The following is a 21,024-nucleotide window of genomic DNA, read 5'->3' as shown; positions in this document are numbered from 1 at the left end:
AAATTTATATTGCTCATTCCACTAATTATCGGCAAACGATCTGGATCAAAAGTATGATATTTATGCAATTTTGATGTCTTGTAGTGTATGCGAAGATACGAAAATCCAGCAAGTTTCAGCCCCTAGCTTTCCCGGTTCTGGGGAAACACGTTAATCAATTTTTTAATTTTCAACAGATTAATTTCCACATTCGAATTTTAAGAAACTAAAAAAAAAAATGTTCCGCTGTCAGTAGGATCATAGAAAATACTATTCTGGACAAAATAAATCACCCTGGATTGAAATCGAACGAATCTAATCAATCTTTAAACATCTCAAAGCGATTTGAAATGATAAGTTTTGGTTGATAATTTAATTTTTCTTGTTGCATATTTAGGAAAATCTTCGTAGCTCAAGAGCATGCGAATTCTATAAATTTTCAATGAAAGAATATCTCGCAATCTAACAAGCGAAAAATTATTTTTTATTAACTGACCGGCCTCTTTAAGGTGGTGCAATGGTGTCCTGGTCGATTTCAACGGTGATATATATATTTCCAAATATCGGAGTCCACGTATCTCAAACGCGAAAAAGGGCTTCACAGCCCCATTGTATATACAATTCTGAACAAAAACACTTGAGCACATTTTTATTTGAGTTAGAAATAAAGAAATGGGACGGATTCTACGAAATGAAAATATGTTGGAATGTTTTTTTTCAGAATATCGTAATAGAATGGGGTTGTTAAGCCCTTTTTCGCGTTTGAGATACGTGGACTTCGATATTTGGAGATGTATAAACCAACTTAGAAATCGACTAAGGCATCCCTTTAAGGATATAGCAAATGTACGGTTAGGTCAGAGCTGTGAAGAAGGAAATCTCATGTAACGATGGTTGGAAAGTGCAACTGAAGTTCGTATAAGTCAACTTAGTTGAAGCGATATTCCCTAAAGGCAGAAAAAATGTGAAAAACCATAAATTTCAGCTTCAATAGCCGAATTATTTATGACTTTGAAGAGATTTCAGTAACAAATGAATTCCCTGCATATCAAAAAAATCATATCTTCTACATGGCTTCACAGTTGATTAAAAAAACATGACGAGTCAAGTATAGTAATCCAATGACTTTGTAAAAAGCATTCCACCGTTATCCAAAAATCCACTTTCCTAGATCTTTAAAGAATTTATTTACGAACAAAACGAGCCAAAGTTCATTGAAAACCCGCGATTTGATAACGAGATCGATAATTGTGCTATTGTTACTGAAATTTAAAGTTTTTCAGTTATTTTCTTGCGTCAAAGCAATATTGTTTCAGCTAAATTGAACTCGTTTAATTTCAGTTGCGCTTTCAAACCTTCGTTACAAGCATCGTATTTTTGTTGCGTACGTTTCCTTCGCTACGAGGCGAGGAGTGCTTTAGAATTTCACGCCACTGGCTGATATATAAAACCAGCAAAAACGATCAGAGTGCCGACCCACGCAGTGGTCGAATTCACCGAGCACTTGAATCTTCCAGAATATAGAACCGAATCCCGCCGCGTGTCACGTTCCCAACCTCAGGAGAGCACTTTGGGGATTCTTCGATCGCGTGCAGTCCTGCTGGGAGTTTACGTGCTGGATAGCGGATTCTGAATCCTCGGATTCGCCACTTTCAAGATCATCGTGCTTCACTCTGCTCTTGCCATTACTTTTTATCTCATACACGTTTCTCGGAGGAGTCGGAGAAATTCAAGCCTCGCATACGATCAACGGACTATCTACTTTGGTTGGTGTAGGTTCTCTGATTCGCATTTGCTTGTGCCGTAATTACAATAATCTGTTGCAACCTGAATGAAAAATAGTTAGACTAAGGTCCGGTGGAGAAGTTAGACAGACACGTGTATGAAACGCCTCTTTAAATAACAAACCCAATCGGCGTCAGTTCGTAATGAAATGCTCAATGTAAGGAAATGTAAAAGTCTATCATTCGTTAATAACAAACATTATTCGTTTTACTCGCGATTTAATAAGCAATCGTTTGGAAAGTTTTTTTGCGATTAGTTTCAAATCTCTTGCGCACATTGGATTTCTTTATTTCATTTTGAATTAAAAACTTGAACTGGTACCGAGGGTGATCCAAAATAGTACAAGTGCATGTTTTGTTTTTCATTACATAAAAGAGATATTCCATCAAGGATACTGAAAATTGTCGTCGGAGACGTGTCGTTGAATCAAATCAAGTAGATGGTTTAAGTGTAATCATCTTTTTTTTTGTCTTATCGTGAGTATATTGTATCTTCTTGCACGTGAAACGTCTGACAGAGAAGTAATTTGTATAGTTTTTAATTTCTGACATAGTGAATTTGAAAGTCTATTATTATGCTGAAGTATCGTGTGAAATATGATGCGCGAAAGTGTTAATATTGCAAAACCGAATCCAAATCCTGTAATTGAACAGAAAATAATTTACATAGATAAATAAACGCATTCCCCAAAGAAGTGACTAAACAACAATACCAGAGTAATGGTAAAATTTTCACAGAAAAGTGACGAAATTTCTACAAGGTGAAATGAAAAAAATGTGGAAAAAATATGTCGTAGTAACGCAGTTTTCCAGAGTTTTCCACGACGAAAATAAAAATCCCTCGGAAAATTGTCACGAGAGACTACGTAGAGAAAATATTCACTGGTATAAGCCCAAAATTTTTCTGACGAAACCTTTTCTACAAGATTTCAGTTTTTGGATTTCCCAGCTCGAAACATGCGAAGGTTCGCTTGAAACCTCGTTCCTCTTTTAATTCGAGGAAACAAGCGAAACGAATTAACATACATTACTGATTGCGTAATTGTAGCTGCAGGTATACTTACATCGATTACGTGCTGCTTCGACGTTTTCTCTCCGCTGCTTGAGTGTATGATAGTTAATTTTTCGAGGTTCGAATACGAAAAACTCGTAACGCGCGTAGGCGACTGTGGTTATTATAAAAAATTTCTTTTATTAGAGAGTAACCTAGTATTAGTTACATACCATGTATAATTCAATATGTAATAGAGCTGCGGCGACACATTATTCGTTTTATACAATATACATATAGCCGTACGGACGCAACGAGATGCATTATTATATACACATTATAATACATACCCGACGCGATATATGAAAAATATTTTTATGCAATCATTTGTGGTTCATACGCTTTTTTCACTCATTATTGCGCCGATTGATCCAACTCAAATTTTCAATTGTGATCAAATAGTACCTACAGGTATACGTACGACATTTTGTAATAATATTATGCATACGCTATTTGTATGGTTAATAACAATCTACCAGTATTCTCTACGAGACGCAGCACCTCGTAATTTAAGTCGCGCTTATAGAAATTGCGATTAATTGTTCCAGTTTATAAATATATTACACATGCACAATATATACTGTGTATACAGAGTGAATTTCTAACGACTGCATAGTCCGTCGTCTGCTGAAATGTAATGCGCGCGCGCAACGATCCGAGAGGGTTCGTTTGCCAGGGAAACTAACCTTTATTGGACGATAGTTCGCCGCGATGTACGTTACCTTAAAAATTTCATGAGTTTGAAGTTAGTGACATTACTATAATCATCCATGTTCAGGAAGAATCGTTACTTCGACCCTTAGGATTTTTTGAAATTCAGATAGTGAATCATAACAAAGAGAACATGTTCATACTTTGAAAAGCTAACTCCTTGAAAGTCGCTCTAAAATTGTAAAAATGTTCACCCCTTCAAGCATATATTTTTCCTTATATGCGATTCACTTGAAATTTTGTTCACACGGGCTTTTGGGTTCGTTGATTACGAATCTTGTTTCGATATTCGAAAATTCAAAATGGCGGACAAAAAAAACAACAAGAAAAATATTAAAAATATTCTGTAAAATATTTTGGTGTTTGTGTAAAGATTGGTAGGTTAGCAGAAAATGCTTCATTTCGGGGATAAGTACGAATTTCGACCGTTTGTTTACATGTGCTATTTTTACAATAAATAAATAAATAAATAAATAAATTTTATGTTTTGTTTTTAGACTTGGAAATATTTCGGGGGCCGTGTGGAACCAAAAAACTCGGCAGTTGTTATCAAAAAAGTAGTTTAACAAATAAAAAGCTGCAGAAAAAAAAAAGGTGAGACGCCGAGCGTCCCAGCGTGAATTAAAACATTATTATATATTATATAAATTTTGACAATTGAGTCATGGGCAGAATTGCCACCGAAAACTGGCAAAATTTTGGAGGTTACATTACGGCAGTTGGTCGGCCTGGCAAACAGGTGCTCTCGGATTGTAGCATATGCGCATTGAATTTCAATAGATGACGGACCATGCGGTCATTGGAAATTCACTCTGTACATGCACTTAGATGCAACACCGCGAAGAAGACATAGTCGGACGTTTAATTTACATAACAAAAAAAAAAAGACCAATTTCATCAAAGTTGAATGCACTTTACGAAATATTCGGTTGTTTAAGATTCCGATTCCATATAATGGCCCGTTGAAACTGTAAAATGCAATGCAGCTTTGTCAAAATTCAATATAACAAGGTATACCTATATGATAATCGAGTACCGGGTGCAGTTTAAATGGGCATTAAAGAGGCAGTTGTTTTACTTAAACGTACGTCAAAGCTCGCCTTTAATATTTGCTACCATCAAAACACCTTGCGCCTCGAGAACCATTTATTTTAATCTCACCGTCTTAAAATTACGATAAATTAAAGCTCGTACAAAATTGTTAGTTTTTCCCTATTTTTATTTTATTTTATTTTTTTTTTATTTTCACTTTTGTTTTTAGACTCTTTTCTTTACAAAATGCGTCACTTCCCCCCCATCTTATTGCTAATTTGTTCAACTATTTTAATCAGGTTTTATAGCTGGTGTACGGAGATTTCTGGTAGAAGGTCCTATTGTGTATACGTATAGGTATGTTTTATACATGCGTGCTCATCGCGTTACGCTTGTATAGGCCCTGGAGCAGTCTTTTGATTTATCTAATGAACCAATAATCTTGGAGCTAGTCGCAGGCAAGAGAATTAACACTTATCAATTTTCGTTACTTCTTCCATTTAAGCATGCACGTTTTATAACTCTTTCATATGCAACTATTTATACAATGTTTTTGCAAGAAAACAATTTACCAAAAACTTATCTACCAATTTTTTTCTATTGGGAAATACTTTGTCTATTTGTGACAGCTGGAATCTTTTGATAAAGAAAAAATGATGTCGGAAAGTAAAATTCGCATTTTCAGCGAATCTTTGTCCGTTTACGTTCAAGTTTATGCAGGAATAAAAATTCGAACGGCAGTGCAGGTAAAAAGCCGAAACTGACTTCTGACAACTAGCCCCACTCTCTTCTAATCGTCGAATAAACTGACTTTTCCCCTATTCCTTCTATTTTCGACTTAGGATAACAATTCGTTGGACAGAAGCTTAGTGTTTTGGGTTTCATATGAGCGTACATGACTGTGTACCTGATACATACCTATGTAGATGTAATTATTTACATCACTTTGCCTATATTAATTATTGTTAAAATTGGTTATCAATGTCTCGTTGGCGATCGATTTTGGTCAGTCACTTTTATATAAACTTTAATTGTTTTCAAGGTTATAGAATCGACAATGACATTCACTTTTAAAACAATCATAATTATTATCATTTCCTACAACTTGGAACGTCGAAGCGATCGATAAATCATTTGTCACACACTCTCAATATCGAGTTACTATTTTTCTTCGGAGTTTGAGCAGGATGCCCTTCACTACTGGTTCAGTTTTGTTTTAACCGTGAGAAGAGCTGTCCCTTCCATTTCCATCCCGAGATTATTTCGTCTAATCGCTTTTGGCGAACGCCTAAACGTTCAGAGAAGTGTTACCAACGTTGGTGATGAAGCTTGGATGCTGCTGCTGTGAATCCTGGTTCGTAACTCTGGCCCCGTGGCCGGCTTCTCCACTTTGGATGCTGAAGTGCCGGTAGGAGATGCACTCCGACGGAATGGCCTGCTGGTCTCGCTTCACAGCTTCCCTCTGTTTCTTCACTTTGAGATAACCGAGCACGGAAACCAGGACTATGAACACGATAAAGCCCATGCAGCACCCGACTATCAGACCTAATCTTCGGGTTAGTATGCTCGTCACTCCTTCGACTTCCCCGACGGAGCCGATACTGGTGATTTCCGTTTCCACGGCCTCCAGGGTCTTCACTTCCGTGCATCGACTCGTCCGAGAGTCGATCATTTCCGGCAGCATCATCATCTCGAAAATATCACCGTGCGACGCGTTGAACTGACCAATCATGTTTCTCTGCTCTTCAAGGTCACCCCAGTTACCCAGGCCGAATACGCAGATCCGGTAACGCGTGTTTGAGAACAATTTTGGAAGTTTGACCGAACGGGCGCTTGGCTCCAACACCTTTCCACGCACCTGAAACAAACGGGGGATCATTTTGTTTCGAATTTGCGTTGGTTTTCGAGAAACCGTTTGTCGTGAGCTCAGGAGACGCACCTAAGAAGACAAAATAATTTGAAAAATTTTGAAACTCTTGTTATATTCATGAATAAGCCAGAAGAAAATACAATGCTACGGAATATTTTCGCGTGTAGGAATATAATTCATTGAAATTATTGTACTGTATTACGATCAGATATAACTATGAAAGATTAGGTGCCGAGATTATATATATTTTTCGTAACATTTGAGATTATTCTAGGAATATAAATACGTTTCTTCCTGACAAAAATTTAATTTCAAATAGCCTATAAAATTAAAAATGAGGACGAAAACTAGACGCATTTTTTTCAACTACTTCAACTGTACTTTTCTCGATCAGATAGTATACAGGGACAATCTTGAAAAAAACATTTTTTTTCACAACGGTGTCCAAACTGTTCACAAAACCCATCCACGATGAAAAGTCTGATGAGTTTTTTACCGTATTGGCTACGCGCGTATTTCCCTGATTCACTTTACAAACAAGATTTTTGTTATGAACTTTTTAAATCTATGTCGACTGGAATGGACAACGGTGTTGAAAGGGTTAATGGCATCGCTCCTTTAAAATACTCAAGAAGTCGTGTTGACTTTCAGCTACAAATTATCTGTATCGAAAATATTTGCTTATGAATATTCAATTTCATTAAAAAATTAAATAATACCAAAAACTGCTCATAATTTATGGTTAAGGAGACTCATTTTCCTGAATGCATCAGTAAAATGAGATAAAAATTTTAATCATGGAATATCTGTCAGTATGTGAGTTTAAACTGAATCGGGTTCTTCAACGAAAAAAAGTCATCTTTCACAGTTTATCGAGTTTGGTGAATCACAAAGAGAAAAGAATGTCAACAAGAAAGTAGGCAACTGTTTTTTGGTCCCACAAAGAAAAAATAATTTCAACAAAAATTTCTTACTCCAAATTCGTTGGGAGAATGTTCATTTTTCTTGCATTAAGACATACATCAGTGAAAACACATATTTACCAACCTCATCGACGTTGTCTATCGCGTGATACGCCACTTGGTATCCTTGAAGCCTTGAATGGTTTCTGCTCTGCCAAGAAACAAGAACCGAAAACGGTTGAATGTCCTGGATAGCGAGCTTAGGGATGAGCGGAGCCGAACAAAAGGCGTGGGGGTCGAGGTCCAGGAATACCTGGCCCCGAAGTTCGGGAGGTTTTTCGCATCTCAGCAATCCACTTTCCATCTCATTGACTCCCATTCCACCTCTATTTCGGCCAACGCCACCCACAAGCTTTTGATGGTCCCTCAGCCATTCCCAAAGTTCTTGAGATTCGCATCCGCAGTTGAGGGGATTTTCTGCAAAATGGATTTGTTTTTAACCGTATTGGCAACGCGCATTTCCCCGATTCATTTAACAAACAGAATTTTTTCGACCATGATGGTAGCTGTGCTTCTATTCACTGTCTATTCACTCCATAGAAAAACTTGTCGTTTGATTTACTTGAAGGTACTTGTAGAATAATTAATTACCTTCGGCTCGAAGACTCCGGATTTGAGTTTCCAGGGGTCGAAACGCGTTGAGAGGTAGATTTTCGAGATAATTTTTGCTAAGATCAAGAATACGGAGTTTTTTCAGAGGTCGGAAGGCGTCCGGGGATATAAAGGATATCCAGTTTCCATACAAATGCAGTTCCTCGAGTTTCTCTAGGTGTTGGAAGGTGTTCTTTCCGACACCGCTGATCTGATTATGAGATAAATCGAGAATCTGTAAGGCTTTTAAGTCCGGTGGGAAATTTTCGAGTTCTTTCAGTTTGTTGTGCGTCAAGTTGAGCAGCTTTAGATGCTCCAGTCTCCTTAGCCTCTCCTGGGGCAGGAGCTCGAGTTCGTTCGAGCTCATGTCGAGGGTTAGTAAATTCGGTAGGTTTCGAAAAGCGCTTGGAGACACCCTGGATATAACATTGTTTCCCATGAAGAGGTGCATCAGTGCCGGAAACGCTTCGAAATCCTGGCTGGTTACGATGGTGAGGTTGGTGGCAGAGATGTGAATCTCCTGAAGGGCCGGGTACTTTGCTTCCGAGCTGATTTCGTGAATTCTCATCAGAGGATTAGCGGTCATGTTGAGCCAGCTGAGTCCGGGTATATTTTGGGATGATAGGGCGACCCCGGGTATTTGACGAAAGTTGTTAACCGCGAGGTCCACACGTCGTAACGAGTGCGAGCGGATGAAGAAGTTCGCGGGCAGAGCAGTCAAGCGGTTATGGCTCAAATCGACTGCGTTGAGACGGGACAAGTTAGCCGCGGCAAATCCGTAAAGAGAAGAAATATAATTTCCACGAAGGTCAAGTTCCCTGAGGTTTGTCATGCCGTTGAGTTTCGACACGTCCACATTCAGTATCACGTTTTTAGCCAATGACAATATCTCTATCGATGTGGCATTAGCGAAAGCGTCGTAAGGAATGTCTTGAAACCTGTTACCGTCGAGTTTAACTTCCTTCAGCGATTCCAGACCGATTAACAACAGCCCGGGAAGACTTCGTAGGATATTATTGCTCAGCATCAACTTACCGAGGTTTTTATTCTTCGAAAATATTTCCGGAGGAATACGATGAAGCTGGACCGAGTCCATGGTGAGCTGTTGAAGCGAAGGAAGGCCATCCAGTGATTCGCCGTTTATTTGACTGAAGTTGTTGTGAGACACCCTGAGAACTCTGAGTCCGGGTATGTCAAGCCTATCCAAGGCAGCGGCCGTTAGATGATTGTGTTCCAGGTTCAACTCGTAGAGGTTATTCAATCCTCTGAAAGCCCCGCGCTCTATGACACTGACGGTGCAATTGCGGAGATTCAACGTCCGGATGGGCAGTCCCTCTTGAAATATGGTATCGTGGAGAACGTTGAGATGGTTGTTGGCCAGGTCAAGAACCCGGAGTCTTTTCAGAGCCGTCAAAGAGTACGGGTCGAGTCTTCGCAGTCCGTTGTCCTGGAGATATAGTTCTTCAAGTTCGTGAAGTTCCGAGAAAGTCTTGACCGTAACGTGGCTGAGTCGGTTCATACTAAGCTCGAGAAACTTGAGCGCCTGCATCGGCTGAAAGGCCGCGTCCTCTATTCTGGATATCGAATTATTTGTCAGATAGAGTCGTTCGACGAGCAGCAAGTCGCGAAACAGCGGTGCTTGAAGACGGGTCAGCCTGTTGTGTCCCAACCACATTATACGTACGGATGCCTGACCCCGGAGCGAGTCATTGTGTAAAACGCCAAGTCCGTTATTGTCCAGCTGAATAGAGACTAGTGAGCTGCCGCCGTTCCCATTCTGGCCAACGTCGTTCGATACCTGGAACACGTCTCCGAGAACGGCGAGCAGATTCCCCTGCAAGTTGACGTGCTGCAGGCTGTGCAGAGACCTCAGAGCCCCGGTCTCCATGTCGGTGATGGCGTTGTTCTGAAGATGAAGTTCCAGGAGGGAAGGAAGCGGGGTAAAAACGTCTCTCTTCACCTCGGTGATCTGGTTGTCCTGCAGCCGCAGTTCCCGGAGCTGTTTAACTTTGGCAAATGTCCCGACTTCGAGCTCGCGGATGTTGTTGCCGTCAAGTGAAAGCGTAGAGAGGTTCTCACAATGTCCAAGGAAGTCTCGGGGAATTTTTTCTATATAGTTTCCACTCAGGTGTAGCTGGGCCAGCTGATTCAAGGTAGCTAGACCCTGAGGGTCTATCCTTCTGATCGCGTTCTGCTGAAGATAGACGACCGAAAGGCTGGTGCTACCGGCGAAGGCCTCGGGCGGTATCTCAAGGATGTTGTTCTCCGCTAGGAAGAGCTCCTTGAGGTCCGGCAGCTTCGAGAATACGCCTCGTATATAGTGGATGTGGTTGTGACTGAGATCAATCGACCTCAGCCTCTGATTGGCACGGAATGTAGAAATGTCTAGGAATACTATCTTGTTGTGACTCAAGTCGATGGATTCGAGGAAACTTAGCGATATGAAGGCGTCCTTGTCAACCGACTCCACCGCGTTGTAATATAGCGAGAGAGTTCGTAAGGACGGGCAACATCTAAAGCAGTTAAGTGTTATAACTTCAAAATTGTTACTACTAAGGTCTAAAAAATTCAAAGCCTTCAGCTTCGAGTATCCATCCTCGGGCAGCTCGGATATCTCGTTCCAAGCCAACCGCAGAGACGTGAGGCGCTCCAATCGTCTCAGTCCCGTCATGGGGAACACCCTAATCTTATTTTCAGCGAGGTCCAAATCTGTCAGCGTGTCCTCAAGCCCCGTGAAAGCGTATTCCGATATCTTTGCAATTTGGTTCCCCTTCACGTTCAGTTTTATCAAAGATAATCCGTAAAAGCTGTAGCTGGGAAGATCGTGAACGAGATTCCCCTCCAGGTCCAGGACCGTTAGACGCAGCAGAGGCGCCAAGGCCTTCTGCGGCACGTGTGGAAGACGCCCCGAAACAAGGGCGAGGGACTCGAGGCTCTGCCCGAGCCGCTCGAAAGCATTCTCGCTAATTTCCTTTATCCGCGAATGCGATATCTGCAGATGCCGGATCTGGGTGCCGATCGGGAAGGCGACTTCTCTTAGTTCCTCGACGTTGCGGTCTAGCTCGTAGACGCTCAACGATTGGACGACTGCTCCTAGAAAAGTAAGATCACAAGCCCCCATCAAGAACCGTACCTGCTCTTAGAATACCGTGTACACTATTCGGGTTGTTCTCCGTACATTCTGCGGATCACTTAATCACCCCAGACAGAAAGTAAAGTGCACTTGGCGAGCATGAAGTTAAACAGTACCCTGTAACCCGGTATTGCGAAGTAGTCGCACGTCAGTGGGCGGAATAAATGAATAATAATTGCGTCGTCGTGAATTATTCATCAAGTGCGCGACTTGCCCAAGGCTAACTCTTCCTTATCTTCATTTTTTGCAACAGTGAACGTAAAAAAGACAGATCATCATGCATCTGACAGTGATACCACAAGACATCAAAATGGGCCATTCTGGACGAAATCCGGTGCATAATAAGTGTTTCTAACTGCGCGGGCAGAGTTGGCAAGTATGTACTCAAGTCAGTCACCTTCACCGCCAGACGTAATGAGTACTCCGAGCAGGGCGACCTTCAAGGACTCTTCGGTAGCGCCAGCGCACTCGAGGAAGAGTCCGTCTTCGAAGTTATAGCAGGGACAGCCGGGGATGGTCTCGGCGGGTGGACACTCCGCACTTTCAATTTTTCTCGTGGCAGTTACCAGCAGCATGGCAAGGATTGACCATGCAAAATTTATTCGACTCCTCGTCCGGGACTCTGGTAACGTCCCTCCGCTCCCGGATGGTGGGTGATGCCACTTCCGCCTCGTACGTAGCCGTGACGTCCACATCTTATTATCGTCCTGCGAGTCGTAGCCACGATCTCATTTCCCTAACCTCAGGGAATTTGGTGTTGATGCGACTGGAAACATACATATACATTCCAATCAATATGTACTGATAATGTTATTATTTGGTTTGAGGAAAATGATTCGAAACACATGTTTTCATAAAATCTTGTTACAACAATGTAATCTTTCTGTACTCTGTCAATTCAAAACCTTCCCCGACTTTATCACTTTTCACCACCATATTGACAAGGCTGTGATTTAGGAGTTGATTGTCGTCAGAAGGTGAAAGAAGAAGCCTTCGTTGCAGAATGTCCCGATGCTTGCGAAAAATAAGTGCACATGAAAAATGTGGATAGTAAGGTACATACTTAAGTCAAATTGCTTGTACCGCACATATTAACAGCGCGAAAAGATGCACCAACGCTGAATATTCACTCATTTGACGTGAACAGTTTTTCTTATTCGCGATCAACTAAAAATTTGGAAGTGAGAGGTTTTCGAAACCGTAGATCACGAATCAAAACACGAAATTGTGCATCCAAAGCATCAGCCACAGTGGCTGAGTCGTGAATTTTTTATTTCAGATTGGTATTCTGCGACCTACGAAGTCCTCAGGTACCAATTTTATACAAATTAAATTATTTCCTGCTCTTCAATTTAGAATTCAGCTTGGTAATTATCGAGCTTACGGCTCTCTAATTTTCAAATTTAGAGTAGCTCGGAGGTAAGAATAAATGTATGCTGCAAGTGCGCATAATGTTAGCTTTCCTGCGAAGCTTTGTAGCATCACAGGTTTGTCAACATACGCAATGGAGACATTTCACTTATACGGAAATACACGTACCTACTTCTAATAAAGTGGATTGAAACATAAAGCATTTGCATTGCGTAATGACCTTCCACATTAAAACAAATCCCATCTACACAGAAGAAGAACGTTCACCAATTCAAAGTCCAAAGTCTTCTACAGTATGAAAAGCGAAAAGTGATGAACTTGATTTGCGCAAAGTAGGACGTGCGTGCGTTCCCCTCGCTTCCTATCACAGATACTAATCAGTGAGTTCTCCATTTAATCGGCAGCTACCAGCTCTTGAGGTTTTCCGACCGTTGAGACGAGATACCAATAATTCTGGTAGAGTGAGGGCGAAACCGGCGGAGTTAGAGGAGCCAATTTTGCGGTTAGTATGTACAGGCAGCTATATACCACGACCTAAGTCAACCGTGTCGCGAAAACGGAGTTAACAATGGCACGGCAGAGCTTGCGACTACGAGTAGATACGTAGTACGTATTCTAGCTCGGCTCGCTACTCAGCTCCGGTACAATTAAACGGATCCTGCTGCATAGATATAGGAATGTGGGCGCAGGCAGCGGGCGCGTAAACCTGCAGCTACACGCCGTAATTATGTTTAAATCGTTTCGGTCTCCTGGCGAAGCGCAGGTCACACAGGCACGTATTCTCGAAGTCATTGGTGTTCGTAGGTACGTTTGTGTGCGCATTGGTTCATTGGCCAATGAAGTGCACCTCCCTAAATTTAAAAGCTTAGTCTGAGAGTGGAGCTGGAGGTATACGACGGGTGACCTGCAGGGTAATATACGTACGTATATTGCAGTACAGAATAACGACACAGAAACATGGACACGGACCGTTAACGCACACGTGCAAACAGTAAAACGGGGATCTGCCCCGTGCGTATAGTGGTCATATTTAAATAAGACCACCGTCGATGGTATAATGAGAATGCAAATGGAGCCACGCTACAACTGAGCTTTCCACACGCCACCACTTATGTTCTGCAGCAGCCAACCGCCACCCCGCCAAATGAAATGAAATAAAATGGAATCACGGTTTTCCTTGCTTGTACAGGTGGTTGCAGAATTTCATCACGTGATTGTCGCCGCTTTCATTTCGGATTGTCTAACCTGTGAAATTAGCGTGCCTTTTGATAAGGGGTTGAACTTAGTCAGGATTTGCCAAACATTGATTTTTTGTTAAATTTCATTTTCGTTATGTACATACATTCAAGTCTATCTACTAGGGTGGTTCTTATTTGGGCGTCGGAAAATCTGTATAAAGTTTTAAGCCTCTACGTCAACCGGAACACGTGCCTCTAAGTTCCAAAAGTTTTAAATGTAAAATAAATGCAGTTTTTATAACCAGTTATTTCGTTTTGTACGACTTTCGTATATTGTTGAGTTATAGCTTTTAATGATAGGAACAATCTCTGAATACTTCAAAAATTTTAAATCATTGTTTCGTTAGACAGAAACTTTGCTATTCGAAGTCAGCTTGCAATCGAATGCCAAAAAACTTGAGAGGTCCGCCACGTGATTCCTTCAATCAATATTTATCTGCAGTGAGCGGGCAACATACAGTGATAATTATATTTCATTTGTTACCGGAAGAAGATCTTATACATAGTCAGCTGAATGAAGTCACACGAAAAAGACGTATTAAAAGACAATAGTTGACTAGTTACTATATACTAGATCTAAATTCACGAGTGTCTTACAGATTGTACAATTACAATCGATAGTACGAAAGTTTATTTCGAATTCTCGATGTTTTTGAGGACATTCGTGGATCGATGGTTATCATAACGTCACCCTTGGACTTATTCACCGTCATTTTCAGGCCGACGTGTTTCTAACCTTTTCTTCAATCTGAGTCGATTTCTTTACAACATCTTGACTTCATGCCAGCGGGGCGGGATTAAAATTCCGAATTTGCAAAGTTCCGAAAGGGCAAAATTCCGAAAAGACAAAATGCTGAAAGGGCGTCACTCCGCCAAGTCAAAGTTCTGAAAGTGCGAAAACGACAAATTAAAAAATTTGAAGCATACAAATTCTGAACGATCCAAGATTTTCGTTACCGTGAATTTCTGGCTTGGTGAAATTTCACCACTTTGATCTTTCTTTATTTTAGATTTTCGATATTTTTACGTTCGGAATCCTAGTCATTTCGATTCTTTACACCCACTCGTTGAGTAAACTACCCTGTGTGATTATATTTAAATTCTCGGAATTTCACTCGATCGAAACTTTACTTTTCAGACTTTTGCTCTATCGTAACTCGAATTTTCGGAATCTTGTATTTCGGCACTTTGAGCCGTCGGGTTTCCGATCATTCCAAACTTTGTTGTTTTGTTAAAGTTTGATTTCTTTACTTCAAGTTTCGACACCAAATAATTCGGAATTAGGCACTTTCGGAACTTCAATCCCACTCCAATTCATACATTACGAGTATATGGAGTAGCTAGGCGCATTCTCTGCCTAACTTCAAATCTCTTGTACACTGTAAATAATCGAAACGAGGATAAATAGAAAACACATTTCTGATCCCTCATAAAATTGTAGCCTTTTTAAAATTTCAAGAAATATAAGCTTGCTGATATTCCAAATCCTTAATTATTCGCAAGTGGCATTCGGTGAGCGAAGTTTCGGAAACTACCACGAAGCCCCGTAGAGCTAGGATTTGGCCCCGTTGAGCCTCCTAGCGTTAAGCAGTTTCTAGTGTCTGCATACTTGACGACGAAGGACGTTAGCTCGTTAAATTTCGATCCTGGTTACATAGAATATGGCTTTGAACAGTTGACTGATCGTAAGCCTGCAGGACTTGAAGGAGAGGAGTGATCTTTGAGTTTCTATAAAATCAAATGGTGTCAAGTCTATGGCACGGACTGAAGCTTGATCAGGTAATGTAATATAAGGGTATAATTCGCAAATTAAATCTCGATGACAGATATCGTAAATAAATTGAGAGTTTCTTTATTAAATCACAAACACATAAACCTAAACTATTTATCATCGCTTTCCCTTCAACGGATAATATCGTCGATACGTTCTAATATCTCAGAAGTATGTGTTCTCACTGTGATCGACCGAATATTCTGTTCTCAATTCCTCATTATACTACTGTAATACAATTTTGAAAATTAAAAATTAGGCTAAATCAATATTGAAAATATTTTATAAAGTCTGAATAGTAGAGTGAAATTTTAATTCATTTATAAGTATATCAAACATGAGCCGTCATTATGTTTAAAATTCATTCATTCATCCATTCCACAATTCATTCATTCCATGTGTATATTGTTTAAAATAGTGTATATTGTTAAAACTGGTGGATATTGTTGAAATTATAAATAATTGTCAATAACTGTCTTTCGTCGAGGCACTATATTTTTTGATTGCACTTTTATTGTTTCTTCGTTCTATATCGTCTCTTTTTAAATTTGGCTTGACTTTTGGAGTGTTTGATTATTAAGAAATGTTTGTCATCGTAGTTTAGATTTACTTTATTATTCTCAGTTCGTCGATTTTCGATCAGTTACGATTTCGTTTCAGAGAGGGGAACCTCCGCGCCTCCTTCCTCCTGGAGAGACGTAGACCAAGCAACCTTCCTTCTCAAATTTGTGACCAGGTGCCCCACTCCCTGGGTCTAACCTAATCCGCTCGTGCCGTGTTCATTGCGCGGTTATATTTGAATCATTACACTACTTTATGATTTGTTCGTAATTGAATTACATTTTTATTTTATACACTTTCTGCAGCTTATTCGTGTTGAACGCTGAAAACTATCAAGAAAAGTTTGTTGGCTTGCGACGAATAGGGAGGATTTATTTTATGTTGTATCATAAACTTATGGTATGACTAGTTAAAAACCGCACAAATAGATGAATAATCTGTTTTTGACACTATCTTAAACTATTTTGTGTATTTTTCTTTATTGATCTATATTATTTCACGTTCAATCGTTCTCGAACCGTTACAGTACAGTTTTTTGATCCACTAAAACTTATGTTGTTATCATGTTTTTGTTAAGAACGACTACGTCGTGGATTCAAGTCTTTACTTTTTTATAATCGTCACGTATTGTTTTCGTAGACCATTAGTTGAAGAGCTTCTCATGCGATATGCACGATATTGAAAAATTTATGGATTTAAGTTCTTTTTTTTTTCGTTATTTCTAAGTAGTATATTTTCCTTTGATGCCCCTCGTCAATTCCATTCAATTCTACCATACTCCGGTGAATAAGGATAATCTGCATCAGTTGTGTAAGCAGCGTTTGATTTATTTTCTTTATACTCAGGCGTGAAAAATTCTCAGACTTCGAAATGCTGATTGATATGGATTTGCTCTTGAAAGTTTGTAGGTGAAAATTTTTGAATGATTCAGTATTTAGTATGAAAAATGAATTGAAGTTGATTTTAAATCATGATAACTGACATCCGTTGGTATTTAGCACATTAGCAGTCACACTTTTTATTCTTTGATATATAGAATTTGAATAAACATTTCATTTAATTCATATATGGGTACTGCAGACGCATCCTTTGCGCATCTATAGAAAATGCGTGGTTGATCCAGAGCAAGTCTGAATAGGGTTGTCCAAATTTAAAAAAAAAAAAAAAAATTGCAAAGTGTGACAAATTACCCCGGAGGCGGGGTAAGTTATCCCAAGTATTTTAAATGACGAAAAATGATAAATAATTGTGAATAATTTTTTTTTCGCGCTTTTGTTTTCGTTTTGACGTAAGAAACTTGGGTTTTCAACGTACATTTTTAAGCAGTAATTATTTTCTCCATTTTACTTTTTCCTGGAAACCACGAAACAGTCGACCTAAAATCCGAAAACCCCAAAAACCATGAAGAATTCGACTCGGTCTCCGAAAATTCTAAAAACTTGACCCGGACTCAGAGAACCACGGAAAACTCGAAATGGGGCAAGTTGTCACATGTGTCAATAATTTTCCAACACGCGATTTTGTTCAAAAATGCGCATATCTTGCTGACATGTTATTCAAATATTCCTAATGTTTATCGCATCAAAAAGTTGATGTGTCTACTGATCTCATAGCATACACGAACACGGCTGATGATTTGTGGAACATGAGTCCTTGAACTCCATTGACCTTCGATAACAAAATCATCCTTAATTGCCATGTGCAAAAGTATGAATTTTCCTGAAAAGCATGAAAAAAATTTCTTGAAGATTGTACTCCGTTTGAAATTGTCAAGAACCGCAGTTTTTTCCTTTTATTCTTTTCAGTTCGTTATCTTCTTCGAGATTAATTAATATTACATAACGTTCGATAGGATTTCATTTTGAGTACAACTCCTTGCATACGTAATTTTTGAGATTACTAGCTTCCGTTGATTTATTAAATATGTTTTTGGGACATCGTGAATGTCTCATTGATAAAAAACTGTGCAAAACCAAGGAGACCGCTTCAAAAATCTTGAACGGTAAAAATGAGTATAAACTTGAAGCGTACTGAGAAAAAAAAGATGCCAACGGCACGCGGTGTTCCCAAGCGGTCACCCATCCAAGTACTGACCGCGCCCAACGTTGCTTAACTTCGGTGATCGGACGAGAACCGGTGCTTTCAACGTGGTATGGCCGTTGCCGATGGTTAGGAATCTTTGTCATCTGATGTCAGAAGTCGAACAAATCTGCAGAGTGCAAGCGCATAGGTTGGGAGAATTTCGGCGTGTCAGGATCTCGAGATGAGTCTCAATTGATTGACCCAGTACTTGCGGACAAAATGATGCGCAGTGGGATTACGTGGAAGTGAGACCCGACAGTGTGTGAAATTTCAGAGCTTTTTCTGATTCACTGACTTACACCAATCTGACACCCAGTGAATCTCTGAAAATGAAAAAAAAACTATCAGGAAGTGAAATCGCGGAAAGACTCATTGGAAAAACCATTAAAATATACAAACTTCTTTGAAATGTTTTCAAGAAAAAAAGAAGATGCCAACGGCACGCGGTGTTCCCAAGCGGTCACCCATCCAAGTACTGACCGCGCCCAACGTTGCTTAACTTCGGTGATCGGACGAGAACCGGTGCTTTCAACGTGGTATGGCCGTTGCCGATGGCTGGGAATCTTTATCATCTCATGTCGGAAGTCGAACAAATCTGCAGAGTGCAAGCGCATAGGTTGGGAGAATTTCGGCGTGTCAGGATCTCGAGATGTGTCTCAGTTGATTGACCCAGTACTTGCGGACAAAATGATGGGCAGTAGCATTACGTGGAAGTGAGAACTGTCAATGTGTGAAATTCTAGAACTTTTTTGGAGCCGCTGACTCGCAGTAACTTCACACCTAGTAAATATCTAAGAAAAAAACTGCCAGTAAGTGAAATCACGGTAAGACTCGTCAAAAAAGACCGTCCGAAACTGCAAACTTCTTCGAATCGTTTTCAAGAAAAAAAAAGATGCCAACGGCACGCGGTGTTCCCAAGCGGTCACCCATCCAAGTACTGACCGCGCCCAACGTTGCTTAACTTCGGTGATCGGACGAGAACCGGTGCTTTCAACGTGGTATGGCCGTTGCCGATGGATACGAATCTCTATAATCTTATCTCGAGAGTCAAACAAATATACAGTAGGATTTGTAAACATGTAGGCTGAGGAGAATTCGGTGTTTCAGGAATTAGGATGTCTCTGCATTAAGTGATGGAGTGCTTACAGACATAATGACGCGCAGCAAGATTACGCGGGAGTGAGAACCGTCAGTGTGTGAAATTTCAGAGCTTTTGCTGATGCACTGACTTACACCAATCTGACACCCAGTGAATCTCTGAAAATGAGAAAAAAAACTATCAGGAAGTGAAATCGCGGAAAGACTCATTGGAAAAACCAATAAAATATACAAACTTCTTTGAAATGTTTTTAAGAAAAAAAAGATGCCAACGGCACGCGGTGTTCCCAAGCGGTCACCCATCCAAGTACTGACCGCGCCCAACGTTGCTTAACTTCGGTGATCGGACGAGAACCGGTGCTTTCAACGTGGTATGGCCGTTGCCGATGGTTAGGAATCTTTGTCATCTGATGTCAGAAGTCGAACAAATCTGCAGAGTGCAAGCGCATAGGTTGGGAGAATTTCGGCGTGTCAGGATCTCGAGATGTCTCTCAATTGATTAATCCAGTGCTTGCGGACAAAATGATGCGCAGCAAGATTACGCGGAAGTGAGAACCGTCAATGTGTGAAATTTCAGAGCTTTTTCTGATTCACTGACTTACACTAGTTTGAAACTCAGTGAATGTCTAAGAAAAAATACTGCCAGTAGGTAAAATCGCTAAAATCATCATTGGTAAAATCATAAAGATATGCGAACTTCTTTGAAACGTTTTCAAGACAAAAAAAGAAGATGCCAACGGCACGCGGTGTTCCCAAGCGGTCACCCATCCAAGTACTGACCGCGCCCAACGTTGCTTAACTTCGGTGATCGGACGAGAACCGGTGCTTTCAACGTGGTATGGCCGTTGCCGAAGGGAAGGAATTTTCTCCACTACGTGACTGATGCAGTGTTTACAGACAAAATGATGCGCAGCAAGATTACGCGGAAGTGAGAACTGTCAACGTGTGAAATTTCAGAGCTTTTTCTTATCGACCGACTCACGCCAATTTAAAACCCAGTGAATGATTTTATAAAAAAAAATCTGACAGTCGGTAAAATCGCAAAAATAATTATTGGTAAAATCATAGAGATATGCAAACTTCTTTGAAACGTTTTCAAGAAAAAAAAATGCCAGCGGCACGCGGTGTTCCCAAGCGGTCACCCATCCAAGTACTAAGGAAATATTCACAATTTGGCACGTTAACATAATTTGATGAATCACAACGGAAGTTCTAGAATTTCGAGCATCGATGGTTTTCGTTTCAGCGTGTTTCGCGTAGCGTGTGGCTGCACACGTTTCTTTTATTACATAAACCACAAGTTCTGTGATCGAATCTACTTTCACAAACTGATCCAAGTCAGGCGGGTTTCACCCCAATAAAACTGCTAATTACAAAAGTTTAACGACTTGAAAAAAACCTTCTACGAAGTGGATGCAATGGTCAAAAACTACGAATTAAAATTCAGTCTCCAATGACCGTTACGCCACGCACTATGCATCGGCTGAAAATATAAATTCCATCATACTAAAATTTTTAACATTCTAACTAAACAAAAATAACTCAAGCACGTATTTCACTCACTTTCGTCTCCTACCACTGTATCATATTCTTTCCTATAATTACTTGCGTTAATAACAACTACCATTTTAGTGTAGAGCAATCAGTTTTCATCCAATCTTCAACGAATTAATAATTATACACTTGTCCAACCGTTAAATATATTGAATATCTCTGTATCAAGTCAAACCAGCCGGAGAAACAGTTATTTTCAAGGTACTTTTCAACACAAAAAAAACAGTATATGTTTA

General features: G+C 40.2%; 1 protein-coding gene and 5 non-coding genes across 12 annotated transcripts in view; all 6 read right to left on the bottom strand.

The window, feature by feature from the left end:
• Positions 1-2,935: 2,935 nt before the first annotated feature.
• LOC124216388 (protein artichoke) overlaps positions 2,936-21,024 on the bottom strand; it is a 268,737-nt gene continuing 250,648 nt past the window's right edge. For 6 of the 7 annotated variants that reach the window (XM_046620863.1, XM_069135312.1, XM_046620862.2 and 3 more), the window contains 4 exons: positions 11,511-11,879; positions 7,981-11,073; positions 7,475-7,806; positions 2,936-6,415 (listed from right to left, as the gene is read on the bottom strand). In XM_046620863.1, coding sequence (XP_046476819.1) covers positions 5,846-6,415; positions 7,475-7,806; positions 7,981-11,073; positions 11,511-11,808 — 4,293 coding nt within the window. In that variant the 5' untranslated portion in view covers positions 11,809-11,879 and the 3' untranslated portion in view covers positions 2,936-5,845. The remainder of the gene's footprint in view (positions 6,416-7,474; positions 7,807-7,980; positions 11,074-11,510; positions 11,880-21,024) is intronic. The other variant, XM_046620867.2, reaches the window with a different exon arrangement.
• Positions 18,100-18,218, bottom strand: LOC124218386 (5S ribosomal RNA). The gene has a single exon (XR_006883074.1). It is a non-coding gene; the product is annotated as a 5S ribosomal RNA (ribosomal RNA).
• On the bottom strand, positions 18,568-18,686 carry LOC124218387 (5S ribosomal RNA). The gene has a single exon (XR_006883075.1). It is a non-coding gene; the product is annotated as a 5S ribosomal RNA (ribosomal RNA).
• LOC124218388 (5S ribosomal RNA) lies at positions 19,030-19,148 on the bottom strand. The gene has a single exon (XR_006883076.1). It is a non-coding gene; the product is annotated as a 5S ribosomal RNA (ribosomal RNA).
• On the bottom strand, positions 19,501-19,619 carry LOC124218390 (5S ribosomal RNA). Its single transcript, XR_006883078.1, has one exon. It is a non-coding gene; the product is annotated as a 5S ribosomal RNA (ribosomal RNA).
• On the bottom strand, positions 19,966-20,084 carry LOC124218391 (5S ribosomal RNA). Its single transcript, XR_006883079.1, has one exon. It is a non-coding gene; the product is annotated as a 5S ribosomal RNA (ribosomal RNA).

The sequence above is a fragment of the Neodiprion pinetum genome, chromosome 4, assembly GCF_021155775.2.
Source record: "Neodiprion pinetum isolate iyNeoPine1 chromosome 4, iyNeoPine1.2, whole genome shotgun sequence".
Classification (NCBI taxonomy): Eukaryota; Metazoa; Arthropoda; class Insecta; order Hymenoptera; family Diprionidae; genus Neodiprion; species Neodiprion pinetum.
Note: the sequence above shows the minus strand (reverse complement) of the source record. Positions and strands in the feature narration are given on the sequence as shown.